This window comes from Xenopus laevis, chromosome 4L, assembly GCF_017654675.1.
Source record: "Xenopus laevis strain J_2021 chromosome 4L, Xenopus_laevis_v10.1, whole genome shotgun sequence".
NCBI classification, from domain to species: Eukaryota; Metazoa; Chordata; class Amphibia; order Anura; family Pipidae; genus Xenopus; species Xenopus laevis.
Genome location: NC_054377.1, coordinates 47,034,450 through 47,049,587, shown reverse-complemented (window position 1 = coordinate 47,049,587; position 15,138 = coordinate 47,034,450). Strand labels below are relative to the sequence as shown.

General features: G+C 36.6%; 1 protein-coding gene across 1 annotated transcript; it reads left to right on the top strand.

The window, feature by feature from the left end:
- Window positions 1-6,799: 6,799 nt before the first annotated feature.
- Window positions 6,800-12,048, top strand: clec3a.L (C-type lectin domain family 3 member A L homeolog). The gene is given in 3 exon segments (NM_001093856.2): window positions 6,800-7,014; window positions 7,795-7,872; window positions 11,187-12,048. Coding segments are annotated over 3 exon segments (582 nt in total). The 5' UTR covers window positions 6,800-6,899; the 3' UTR covers window positions 11,576-12,048.
- Window positions 12,049-15,138: the final 3,090 nt, after the last annotated feature.

The window sequence follows — 15,138 nt, the reverse complement described above, 5'->3', positions numbered from 1 at the left end:
TATTTAACCTATAAAACCACAAACCCAAGGTACCTTGGAAAAGAAGATAGAAAAAGTGAAAATATATACACAAGTTTGGAGAGATATTCACCCCATTAGGCTGCTAAAAACTTAATTTGAATAAAACACAACCACCTACAATACCATTGCTGTTTACCTCAGAGCTTGATAATTATAAAGCTGAGATTGAATAAAAATAATAACAACAATTAGTGTGCTCTAACGCACATTTTGCTTTCCTCTTTCTCAAAGGGCAAATGGATTATGAGTCCTGCCATTTCGTTAAAATGTGTTTGGTATCCCTTAGCTCACACAGCATGGCCCTCTCACTCCAGCCCTGACATCATTTCCTTTCAGTTCTTACTGGCAAGCTTACATGTCAATCTATCATTAACCTCCCTCCCTCTGCTTTGTATGGCTTATAGCTTATAACTAGAATGCTGTAGTTCAAAATTGGACCAATCAGCTTGCTCTTATATTACTTCAAGGAGAAGCAACACAGGGTTGGTTTACTCTGTTACCATGGATATTGCAAACTATGGAGTGGCTGGAGCATTTAACCCAAAAGTTAAAAAAAACCCTACCCCCCCTACCCTACATAGACCCCCTCCCTCCTCCCCCCAGCCTAAGTGTTACCCCGGACAACTACCCCTTACCCCGTCTTGCAGATTCTGTCCAGCGGAGTTCACGGGCTTCTCTTCTCTTCTTCTCTTCGGTAGTCCTCAGAATGAGACCGTCAGATCGGCGCATGTGCAGTTGGAGCAATTGTCTAATGAAAACTTATGAAAATTGCCAAAGCACCGGTCTCATTACAAAGATTACCGAAGCCGCTGAAGATGGCACCCATGAACTCCGATGCCTGAATCTGCACAAAAGGGTAAGTAAAAGTTAGGGGTATTTGCCCAGGGTAACAGGCTGGGGGGAGGAGGGTGGGCCTATGTAAGGGAGGGTTTTTTAACTTTTGGGTTTGCTTCTCCTTTAAATGCTCCCCCCACTCCATAGTTTAGAACAAATTATCCTATCCTTTCACTGTGAAGTGTATACTGTATCTAATTTCCAGAGGGGTTACATCGTATATATCAGATTGCTTACCAGTCTAACTTTGAAATTTTTTTTGCAACCACATTAATTGTGAGATTTTATAAGTAATTTGAATATTGGTACATGCCTACATTTAAAGGGGAACTATTGTGAAAAGGAAATTTAATATAAGCTTTGTCATACTAAAATAATAAACTTTCTAAATGTAATCAATTAAAAATTCTGGCCTGTTACTGAAATGATCAAGTTACTCTTCACTCTCCTCCTGTCAGCATCTGTTTCTCTTCATTCTGTTTTCATACAGGAGTTGGGAGTCTGATTTTTGACTGACAGTCTAATACAGCCTCTATTTACCTAGATGATGTATTAGAGCTCACTTTTTCAAAATCTCCAGAAATTTTGTTTCCCTACACGCAGGGTTTGTGCCAAAGTCAGTTATTTTGTTGCATTTTGCTTGTGTTGGAGTTGGTAACTTGAGTTAGCTCATATCTGTGTTACGTACGGACTCCCAAACCCAGAACAAACCCCAAGGTCCCGGTCACGGCTCACTCTTCCACCTATAACTACCGCCTTTCTCTTTGGGAGGAGCCTTCCGCTACTCGGATGCCGCCAGACCTTAATGTGAGAGGACCAAGGAGAGAGTTCAGGGCAGACAAGGGAACTGTAAGTTTGCAACAGGAATGGAGAACAAGGAGCAAGGAGCATGGTCAAGGGACAGGTCAGTACAGCGTTGTCAGGGGACAGGCCGTGTCTATACCAATTAGGAGAAGCAGTACAATTACAGGAGACGAGAGAGTAGTCAAGGTCACAGGTCGGGTCAAACACACCGATATTGCAGTACAAAGCAGGATCCAAGAGAGTAGTCAGTACACGGCAAGGGTCAGGACAGGCAACAGATTAGACAAGGTCAGGGACAGGCAGGGTCAAGAACAGATCAGAAACAGAGGCGCATGTGCAAGCTATTATGCTCGCAAAGAAAGACTTCACTTCCGGGAGTGTGGCTGGGACCACTAGATCACCAGGTACTCTCACCATCTGCTAGGAAAGGGATATTCCTCCTATAAATACATTAGATCTAACTGTCCATGAAAATCTGACATCCAACTCCTGCATGAAGACAGAATGAAGAAGGAGGGATAATGAAGATGAACATGATTATTTCAGAAACAATTCAGAATTTTTAATTGATCACATTGAAAAGTTTCTTAGCTTGTAACCATAGCTATAATACAGTAATTATTTAATGACACTTTCATGCAACTAATAGTTACTAATTAAATGGGACTGACATATCTAGAGGAAAATTTTTGATAAAACTAAACTAAACTAAAGATAAGTGAGAGATTTGTAGTTTAAATGTCTTTAAAAAAGGGCAAGCTTTGCTGGTTTTATAGAGCTATAATCATTGTTAGTCTCATCTGTGATCTCTGTGTTCACTGCTAATTAATACTTTCAACGCAATGTTGACATACCTAGTTCTGCAATAGCACTTGCCTACCTCACATATACTGGCAACAACTATAAAGGAATTAGGATGATTTAAAAAGAACAATTCTTGATTATATTGCAATGGGTTGGCAAAAATGGTATTCTTCCAAGATTTCCTTTAGGCTTTAATTAAAAAATGCAACAACACACCACGTATTTACAGAAAAGGGTTAGATAAGGTGAGGCAAATTTTTTTTTTTGTTATTCATTGCAAACAAATATCAAGGCTGTTGCTAAGATGGAACAGAAAGTCAGCTCTTGTTGCTAAGCAACATTCTATCATTATCACTAGTTTCAATTTACCATCTGAATTTCTTCTAATAAAACATCTGGACTGAAGTCACTTACTGGAAGTGGTTAACTCCAATACAGAGAGGAAAACAAAGTCATGATTAATATTTTATGAGATTATTGCTTTGGTGTCCTGCAACAGAAAACCCTGGAGATTTGCGCATCCATTCCCTTGGTGATAGAGGTTTCATTTGTCATCTCAAAAGGTTATTTGTCATTTTTTTTACAACTCACCAACAGATGATCATAGCTGCGACACATAGAACAGTTTAGAGATAAGGCCATTTGGGACAACACATTTGCATTCTCTTATGAACAGGGATAATTCAGAGAACATCTCTACAAGTGATATGATGAAACCTATTTTGGGCAGAAGTAAAAACCCAATTCCTCGGTAATAATGTAGTTTGTTCAGGGATTAGGTGTTTTCAATTGGAGTAAAAGCTTCTCTTGCCTGTTTATACATCCAGCTTGTTCTCTTTGATGCTTTGTTTGTAATTCTCAAAATTTCAAGTTAAAGGGTGTATTATCTTATGTTAGTGCTCATTCAGAGAGCATTCTGTCTTGGGTCTGGCTGTGATCTGCACCTTGTGCCAGATAAAAAATATCAGGGTGGTCAGTGGGTGCAGGCCAGATCTGTTATCTCTCTCTCTAACTTTCTCAACTAAGACTCATTTTCTTGGTATATAGCTTCCATATTCCATCAATTTCTGCTTTTCAGCAGAAATTTAGTAACTAGTGTCAGGTTTACTGCAGGTCTCATACATAGCAACCAGCCATCCGTTGGCTTACTGCATTTATAATCTTAATTTTATGTTGTGATGGGTTATCAGACTTTAAACAAATGTTGTCCCCACTGCTAAGGTTTGGTTTTCCTGAAAATTTGGTGCAGAAAATGGGTGGGATCTAAAGGACGTGGACATGACCACCCATCTCCTGGCCCAAAAACCAAAAACATCTGCTGCCTATGACTTAAATTATCATGAGTATTTTTGGGCAAATCATGAAGAAAGTCCATAGTTTCTGGATATGTGCGTATACGAGTTCAAAGTGGAATTTTACACTTTGCAAATTGCAGTTGCTAAACGTAGTTATAGACCACATTGTAAGCATAGTTTACACAAAAATGGTAACCAAGGGTTCTGCTCACTGATTAAATAGCTTATGCCTGTTCAAAGTTTTCATGAATAGTGCTAACTGTACCTGAAATAAACATCCCTTAGTGTTGTAATTTCTTTATGGAAATGGAATTTCCTAAGTAAATACCATGCACTACACGCCAAGTCTTACCACTGCAATTACTATATAGCATGTATAGATAAATAGACAGACAGGTTGATAGGTAGGCAGTTATGCAGGTAGGTAGATATGAACCTTTCTTGATTTGCCTTAAAATTACCATAGTGGTAGTTTTTCCTTCACTCTGCTTTTCCTGCAGAGGGAGCACCCCCCCACCCATGTTAACTCATTAATGCTACAGAGACATGCAACTAGGTGTTTATTTAGTAAGGGTTTACTTTGGCCATGTCCACTTACTTAACAAATCTTTGGGAGATAGGAAGGAATTTAACACACAAAGGCAAAGGCAACATGTGCATCAGCATAATGTCATGAATGGGGTTCTCTTAACTCACGCATGCACTTGAATGTATGAGTAAATGCCTGTGCGTAAGGACAGTTACTCATAAGTAAGCTGCACGGAGGTGTGTCAGGATGTGTTGTGGAGGCATTTTGATGCATTCTATGCACAAAAAGCAGTGGAAGCATCAGGAGATCAATATTTTCTACATAGTTTGTACTCATGGGGCTGTGATAACCAACAAATGCAGCTGAGACTCTGCATGTTCAGTACAACCTACATAAAAACTAATGGGCTCTGTTAACTCATTCCCATGTGTTGCAATGCATCCTGAAACACCAGTAAGCATCCATTATCTCTTACTATTTTCATTCTCTTTGGTAAAGTACTAACAAACTCTGCTAGCTCAAGCCAAAGTCTATAAAAGAGAGAGCAAGATAGCCTTTTATCTCCACTCCAGCTGGACCTGATGAGCTATACAGTTAGCAGGAATTATTAGGCAAACCTGCTTCCAGCTTACCAAATATCTGTAAAAAAACCTTTTGGAGATGTACCAACGCTACACAACTTTTCAAGCTGCTGTCTTTTATATGTTGTCACAATTACGGTACTTCTGACTGCACGTGACTTTAGATGTGGCTATCAATGGTCACTAACTCAGTATTTCACTCACTTTGCACACCGGTTAGACTAACGCACCAGCACCCTAAAGACCAACCAACACCCACAAAACTTATATAAACCTTTCTGCCACCACTTTCATACTTACATTCTCTTGTTTAAGTATCCTGTACATAAACTGCGCTGCCATGTTTCTCAAAATTAAGTAATTAATATGGCTGATTCACAGTCTCATGTGCCAAGATAATACTACATGTTATTCTCTCTCGTGCGCTGGTTTTAATATGTAACCATGTAGCATACAAGTGAAGAGTTCATCTCCATCCTGCTCCCAATCTCAAATCTCTCTTCTGCATTTGCACCACTACGCTGATAGGATCTAATGTGCATGAGCCCAGTCTTGGTCTTTCTCAGACCCTGCTGGATTATGGGTCATGCAGAAAAAGAAGTTAGTGATCAGCAATCAATGGTTAATCAATATACACACTGACTAGCATTTCCTTTCTGCATGCAGAGGGTTAAGCACACTTTCTGACTAGGGTTGTTTAGAGCATCAAAGACAAACTTGTTAAATGTTATATTTAATATTATAAAAGGTATAACAGTGCAAACTAACAAAATATGTTACAAAATAGGCATACATATACAAAAAGTTTATAAAATAAATATAGACTTTAGAAAAGCTGACTCTCAAAGATTTCCGGGGCATCGGGTAACTGAACACACCCCCTCCCTCAGGAATGGAAGGGGGTATGGTCTAGCAGGACACAGCTTGAGTTTTTTATGACCTCCTGTGAGTAGGAACTGGACCAGAAATATATTAATCATAACTCCTTACAGGAACAAGGTAGAGAAAAGATATAATATGCGGTGGTCATATTTCTTCCTACTGGGTCAATAGATACCAAATATCAATACTGTGTGACCTGCTCCTGCCAGATATTCCCATCTGATAAACCAAGAGCAAAACCTAGCCATGGTTGGACTGTTTTGAAAGCTGATGTAGAATTGAATCCATAACCAGTTTTTCATACTGTTGGTACAACAGGTATGTTTTCTGGGATGATAAATATGTTAGAGAATATGTTTTAGTGTTGGCTCCACATCACCTTTGAAGGGTCTTTCTGTGAACTCTAACTTCTCCTTCCATGGGCTCCCCCCCCCCGCATGGAATGGCTCTTATTGGTCAGTTATCAGCAGGGCACCACAGGCCATGATCCCTTTCCACATTGCTGACTTCAGACCTTACTGAGCAGAGAGGCTTGTAAACTATCTGTTTCTGGTACAAATAGCTTATTTCATGATACCTTGACCTGCTTTATTAATGTTTAAAAGCCTGTGTCATGACATATGTTAATAAAAAGAAAGTAGGTAAAATGGCCATGGCACTTTTCAGGAGCTATTGGTATAGTACCTTACATATTAAGGAAAAAATAAATGATATATATATTTTCTTTTGCTGAGTCCAATTAATGTTTTTATTATGAGCAAAATGTTTTTCAGAGACTTGAACTGAATTGACTACTGCCTTGTTCTTAACATATCCAGCTCTCTGTCCCTCTGTGCTAAACATCCCTTGTAAAAACTGCCAGTACTTCCTATGTCCACTGAAGATACATGGGTAAAAGAGATGCATTCATTCAGTGAAAACTGACTGCATGAGAAAAGCAAAAAATATGACAGCACAAATAAAAATGTAAGAAGAGAGTGAGGAACAAGAAGTTACCTTGTGCTCTTAGCCAAGTAAAGTATTTAACACATTCATAAGCAAGGAGCAGAGCCAGTGTCAGAGCTGACGTGAAGCAGCTCTATTTGAGTTGGTCTCATTAGTTTAGTGTTGCTTCCCTACTACTTACATTAGGAGCCCTGTAAAATAAGCATGGCACAGGCTGGACTTCTCATTTGGCTCTTCTTTACCATACTTCTATTGGATCTGACATGCACACAATCTGCCAAATTAAAGACACAGAAGGACCACAGATCTAAGGAGAAAGGTGAGTATATGCAGCAAAGTAAAGATGCAGAGATAAATATATTCTGTAGATAAATAGATAGATGACAGATTGTTCATACATTGTGGCTGTTTAATATATTGAACATTCTTGTTGATGTATGCGCTTAATATGGAAAAACAATAATATCTATTGTCAATTTATTTATTTGTTGGATAAGGTAACTACCAGTTTCAGCAACATTAAACCATAAGACCGTTCTTTGTTGAACTGGTAAATCCTGTATATTAGTGCAGTGTCTTTATTCACTGTTTACAGAGACATTATTATAAATAAGGGGCAGTACATGTATGCTAAGATATGTTTACATTTTTTTTTACATATTTTGTATTCATATTTTATCCTTACAATGTAAAAGTGCATCAACGTCTTTTTCATTTATCCAAAAGATGCTCAACTGCTCTGGTACAAGCAAATGAATTTATAAGATACAAAAAAAAGTGAATATAAGCATAAATACTTTTTAAAGATATGACTTAGGACCAAGGGATTTATTTTAGAGTTAAATACAGAAGCATCATAGGTTGTAATATTTCCTTTTAAAGTGAGTTCAGGACCAAGATAGGTGCACCAAATAGAGTTATAAACGTGTATAAGCTAGCCATTAATGATCATTATAAATGATAACCATGCAAAATATGTTGGTGCTATATAAATACATCTTAATAATGATATATCTTGAGCCTAAGATGAGCCTTTCTTAAATTAACAATGGAAAGATAAGATTCTTGCAAAACTCATGTGTTTGTCTGTTTTTTAAAGATGGTGATCTGAAGACACAAATTGACAAGCTGTGGCGAGAGATTAATTCTCTGAAGGAAATGCAGGCATTACAGACAGGTAGGAGCATAAATATTATTCAGAGGGACCATTAACCTGTCCTTATAGGGGACGTGCTGTGTCTTTGTTGTTTCTAAATGTTTTCTGGTCAACTAATACTGGGTTAGTGCATTTACCCATAGCAATTATCTTTGATCTTTTGCAGGCAGAATAATGAAAGCAAATTTATGATTGGTTGCTGTAGGTAACTGCCTTGTATCTTTGTTGCTGATTGGTTGCTATCAGCAACATCACTAGTGATGTTTTTCCCCAATGTTAATAAATACGCCCCTAAATCTAGACTTGTTGCTCAGTATGGTCCTAGCTGATGTAGCTAGATCAAATAGTCTGTTACTCCTATTACTTATAGCAAGCTTATCATGTTTTGAGCAACATTTAGCATTTGTTAAAATATATTTGATAATTCTAAAAAGTCCTGTATTCAAAATGTAAATGCAAATATGCAAATGAGTATTGTTTCTGCAACAGTAAATTGTAGATTTATAATCTGCTCTACAAACAACAAACATAACTGAATTGATACATAAATGTGATATATTTTCCTTTTGCAAATGTAAAAAATGTAAAAGCAAAATTTATATAAAAAAAAAACAGATTCACAGCCCAACCGTTCTTTCATTAAGATGAGACTCTTAATTATTTTTCATGGTTCTGAAACACCGTTTCATGCCTTTGTAGGAGAAACACATATTCAGGTTGCTCAGTACAGAGAAATTATTTTACCCCTTACAGTAGATCTCTGTCCAGCAAAAACATTTCAGTAACCACTTGAAGAAAGGAGGATTATGTACTTTCAGTGAATCTTTCATGAATTTCAGTACAGATTCTTTCCATTGGTTATTTACCCAGGCCAGACTTGATGCTACATGTTCTTTGTGTTGGCTCTGAAATAGCTAAATCACAGTATATAAAAGTCCTTCAGAATTTCATATATTCAGCCCAAACTTGTTTTATGTTGTCAATGTGGCCTCCAAATATAGTTCTGCATATCAGGTAATTTATAGGAGCCACATTAGAGATATTATGTAATATCTACACTGCATATAAGTCTTCATTCAGTGCTATGTTTAGAGTTTTTAATTTTACCTAGGAAGACTTAAGCTGGCCATAGATGTAAAGATTTTTAAAAGATCCGATCGTCATTGTGCGACCGTGATTATCTTGAAATGATTGTACGAATTGTCCATCAACTAAATAGAACATTTCAGTCGATATTGCCAGGAAAACAAAGGGTAGCTGCCTGCTTGGCCCTGCAAACATAGATAAATTGCACTGGGACCGATATATGATTTTTTAAACCTGGCCGACCAATTTTCTGACAGATGTCGGCAGAAAAATCATAAGATGTACGATCATTCGAATCCCACTAACCGCACGATAATTTCAATGGATTAGTCGGACTTTGCTAAAATCGGTAGTTCGTCAAGAAAAATCTTTGCGTCTATGGGGGCCTTAAGACTACTGATCTGTAATATTTTGAAGTATTTAAATGGAAAATAGAGTGTATGTATATCAAAAGTCAAATTTTAGAGCTATGTGAGCTTTTTTAAACCTTGAATGAACTCACAACTCGAAGGGTTTCTGATTTAAGAAAAAGCTCAAAAGGAAAAAACTTGAATCAGCAAGTTGGGGGTTTACAACCAAAAACTCGAATTGGAACCCACCAAAAAATCCCCGAACATCATGAAAGCTATTAACTTCAAATGGTTCAAGGGACTTCTGCCATTGACTCCTACATGACCTTGACAGGTTTTTAGATGGTGTATTTTCATATTCAAATAAATCTTGAAAAACGTTGATCTTTTTTTAACCTGAAAAATCTATTTTTGACTCAAAAATCACCTTGAAAACTCGAATTTGTCATGGAAAGCATAACTCAGCCCTTAATAAATCTGCCCCTACATGTCCAAACTGGAGGGTCACCACTCCTGTTATTTCAGTAGTATTCTTCACAGCGAGATTCAGTAGCCCCTTAGTATAAAAATCCATGTGTATGGCCAAATCTGTTTAGGCAGAAGCCTAGTTTCTCTTCACTATATAATGAGTGAGTGTTCCCTGACTATAAGAGAGCTATACATTGTGTTGTGTGGTATTTGCAGCCCTTGGCTGCTTCCCGCCCAATTTTTTGTTAATTGGTTTATTATATATTAGTACTTGGATTCACCTCCCATGCAATTCATTCCTCATACTGGCATATATATATGATTGCCAACTAGGTTAACAACCAAGGCCTTCACCAATGTTTGTGACATTACACCAAAATTGTTTCTAATGGAAAGCTCATACAATATGAATACACTATATTCCTGCATTAAAACTAAAACTATTTCCCCTAACAGTGGTAAATAAATGTTTTCACATTTATGTGTTATTCTCAAACTTTACCATGTCTCACTGAAGCAAACTACATTTAAAGGACCAGTAACATCAAAAAATTAAATTGAAATTAAAAAATAATAAAAATATAATGCAGTGTTGACCTGCACTGGTAAAACTTTTGTGTTTGCTTCAGAAACACTACCATTGTTTATATAAATGAGCTGCTGTGTAGCCATGGGGGTAGTCATTCAAAGGAGAAAAGGCTCAAGTTACAAAGCAGATAGCAGATAAGCTCTGTAGAACATAATGTTATCTGTTATCCACTATTTATCCTGTGCCATATAGCCTTTTTTTAATTTCCGTCATTGCTACACAGCAGCTTATTTATATGAACTATAGTAGTGTTTCTGAAGCAAACACATCAGTTTTACTAGTGCAGGGCAACAGTACATGATATTTTCATTACTGTAAAACACTTTAAAACACATAATTTTTTGGTGTTACTGTTCCTTTAAGTACTTCTCACATAGTTACATAGTTAAATTGGGTTGAGAAAAGACCAAAGTCCATCAAGTTCAACCCCTCCAAATAAAACCCAGCATCCATACACACACCCCTCCATACACTCACATAAATTATACATACCCATATCTATACTAATTATAGATTTTATTATCACAATAATAACAATAGCCTTCTAACAGCTTTAGAATACGTTTCTTGTATGTTAGCTTTTTAACTTCTATGGAACCACTGAACAGGATGACAAATGAGAAATATTATGATTTGAATAGGTTGATCATTTACTTATTTGTTAGCTTGCAATTATAATAATAATGTCTCATCTGATCTAGGTGTTTGTGCATATCTCACTGATCTGTTGTGACATTAACAGCCAAGCAATATGCAGATTAATCCAGTGGGAAAGAGTCTATGTTTACAGCCCAGCTATATCTTGCCATTTGGTAGTCTAACAAGTTATCTTCTGTTAACAGTCTGTCTGCGTGGTACCAAAATTCATAAAAAGTGTTACCTGTCATTTGAAGAAACCAAGCACTTCCATGAAGCTAATGAGGACTGCATAGCCAAAGGAGGAACCCTGGCAATTCCTAGAGATTCTGAGGAGAACAATGCTCTCCGGGACTATGGAAAGAAGAGCCTTCATGGTTCTGGAGAGTTTTGGCTAGGTATTAATGATATGGTAAATGAGGGAAAGTTTGTGGATGTTAATGGTGTTGCCATAACCTATTTCAATTGGGAACGCATACCTAAAGGGGGAAAGCGTAAAAATTGTGCTCTCCTGAATCAGGCTTCCCAAGGTAAATGGGTTGACGAAGTGTGTCGTAGTTTAAAGAAATATATCTGTGAGTTTATTATCCCTTGAATGCCTTTAGAGCAGCAATGAATTACAAATAATGAATATCTGTCGAGAACATAATAAATATTTAGCCCATATTTACCAACATGTATACCCTGACTAGGTGATACACAAGGAAACCATCTACATCTATTTGTGTGCTAAAAGTCACAAAAAATAATGAATCTTTTAAAATGTTAATGAGAATAAAACTGACCATGATTACAGAATAAAATATGTTAATGCTAGTTTGAGTGTAACGAAACCCTGAAAATGTTGTTTAACTGCAATGCTGTACAAGCCAGAAAAAGTATGACCAGTGCCTATATTGTACACAAAGGGAAATGATCTTTAATTTAAGAACAGTTAATTAAAAACTATATTTATTTAATTTAAAATGTTCTATCTCGAGTGGCCAAACTTTAGATTTTAAAAGTAAAATGTGTTTCTATTTTTGTTATTGTTTAATACTATATAAATATAGGAAATTAAGCATTCTATGAAATCCTCCTGTCTCAGTTGAATTATTTATTTGCAATTGGAACTATTGGAAAAATTAGTAAACACTTGCAAGAAACAAGTGGTTGCAGTAATATTGTATACAAATAGCAAGCAGGTAGTTAGCAGGTTGAGCTGAAATGGTTAATCTCCCACTAGCATTGACTGCAGGGTGCAAAGTGTAGACCAGCTGCCTTAATGAATCAAACACATTCAGGGGTATATTTATTAAAGAGTGAAGTTAGAGGTCACCACAGTCTGCTAGAGTGAAATTCTGCCACTCTCCATTAATTTCTATGTGATTTTTAAAAGAGTATTTATCAATGGGTGAAAGTGAAAGTTCATCCTTTGATAAAAACGCTTTCAAGATTTGTGGCGATCACTAACTTCACTCTTTGATAAATATACCCCTCAGTGCTTAGTCACTCAGAACCCAACTAGTTCTGATATATCTGCAACAAAGTACTGGAGAGCTTTAGGTAAATTCAACAGGTGCTCAAAAGTAAAACTTGGATAAGAAAATAAATATTTGCCAGATCAGTGTAGCAGCAGCATCAGGGAGATACACACAGAGCTCAGGAGATTCTGAATACAGCCACACAAATGGACTAGGACAGACAAAACTCAAGTCTCTACGCAAGTCTTTAGAATACTAATCCCCCTCTCACAACCTGTAGCTCAGGCAGTGCAATTAGGTGACCAAAATATATTTATAACTTACCCTCAAAGCTGATTGGTAAGCATTTTTGGAAGGATTACCTCTTCCATTGCTGGAGTAAACCACAAGGTATGAATTTCAAAAAGGTACATTACATTTCAAATATGGCCTTATTATCCAAAATGTTTGGGACCTGGGGTTTTTCTGTAATTTGAATCACCATACCTTAAGTCTACTAAACATTAAATAAACTCAATAGGAGTGTTTTGACACAGATATGATTACCTGCAGTTTAGTTAGGATCAAATACATGGTACATTTTAGTATCACAGAGAAATATAAAATAAAAATAATTATTTGCTTAAAATGGACTCTATGGGAGATGGTCTTCCCACAATTCAGACGCTTCTGGACATGAAGTTTCTTGTAACAGATGCCATACCTGTACCTCTTTGATAGAAGTCACAGGTTAAATAGTGGATAACAGATAACAACAATATGTTCTACAGAGCTTATCTGCTATTTGCTGTGTAACATGAAGCTTTTCTCCTTTGAATGTCTGCCCTCATTGCTACAGTGTCCTGTTGCCTTTGACTTAATTCTACTAGATACATAAAAAATGAGAATAACCTTATGGGGCATAGACAAGATTATATTGTTTACTAAAATATACCAACTGGATGTGACTTAACCTTATATTATATGAGATAATTGACTCAAAACATTTATGGAGGGCAAAAGGAACATCTGCACTACTCAATGAGTGGATGTGTCTTTCCCTTCTGTAGTTATGGTGCCATGGCTTTCACTTAACATGATAAAAGGGAGAATATCTGGACTATACGAGAATCAGAATCATGTGCAAATGAATCCTCCTACAGGCCAGGAGGGCATGAGAGAAAGACTTTTGCTTACTAAAATATATGCAACAGTAGGAAGCATTACAAGCTCCCCTATGTTCTTCCGGACCTACAGGCATAAATTATTTCAATTGTAAGTAATATACAGGTCATATTACACATGGAACGTACCAAAAAAAATCTAATCACAACCATCTGCCTGTGCCACCAAAAAGAAAGGAGTATCCTACTCCATAAGCTAATACAAACTTATTGGTCAATGGCATTCTCACACATAGGTACATTGCTTCAACCAAATATCTTGAAGGGGAACTATTGTGAAAATGAAATGAAAAGTTACTGCAGGTATTGGACCTGTTATCCAGAATGCCTGGGGTTTTCTGGATATGTGATCCTTCTGCAACGTATGAACAACATACATTAAGTTAACTAAATGATAATTCAAAAAATCTGGTATCAAGTACAAGGTACTGTTTTATTATTAAAGGAGAAAAATAATTTAAAATCAAAATTATTTGTTTGAAAGAGTCTATGGGAGATGGCCTTCCTGTACTTTGGAGCTTTCTGATAATGGATTTTCCAGATAATAATATAATCAGTTAATAATTCTGTTCTGTTAATTACAATAATTCTCTGAAATTAATCTTCACTATCTCTCTCTCTGTCTCTACATCTGTTTCACTGTATTCTCTCTTTTCATGCAGGTGTCTGATTTTGATTCACAGATCTAATGTATCTTTTTTTTTAGGGGGGGGGGGCTCCCATTCCTAGCAGATGAGCTAACTCAAATAACTGATTCCAGCACAAACAAAATACCTGAGTTTGGCACAAATCCTGCATGTAGTAGAGAGACTAAATTTCTGGTGATTTTAAAGAGCGAGCTCTAATACATCTTCTAGGCAAAAGGAGCCTCCAAAGGCTTAATTTGACCTAACTGTTAATCATTAATGACTCCTGCAAGAAGAAATGAAGAAGAGAGATAGATATTGGAAGGGGGATAGTGAAGGGTCATTTTAAAAATGTCTTATTTCAGTATTATGAAGCGTATATTTCATTTTAGCAATAGCCATTGCAAGGCCATGTTCCAAGCTAGAAAGTAATAATTGCTGAACTAAGCAATGTTATAAATTGGTACCATTTACAATACTGAGAGAATCTGGATACAATTCTTGCCAATACCCAGACAAGAGTAAGATGTAAGCCTGAATCGGATTTCCCTTTGTATAGGACACAAACAAACTTTTACAGACTTTGAAGTTATCTCAACTATGTTCCTCCTGATCTAACGTGTGACTCTTCTTACTAATATAATCCGCCTTGTAATATTTCTTTCAATTCAATGATGATGACTGAACAATAATGTACAGATGGCCAGAATCTATTAAAAAAAATACATGGACAAAAACACTTCTTTGATAAGGGAAAAGTCTGCTTCTATTTCAATCTTAGCAAGCCCAAAAAAACACTAAGGGGGTTATTTACTAAGCTCCGAATGACCGAAATTCCCTGAAATACGAAAAATTTGTGATTTTTTTGTGTTATAATAGACTTAAAAAAAAATCACACATTTTTCG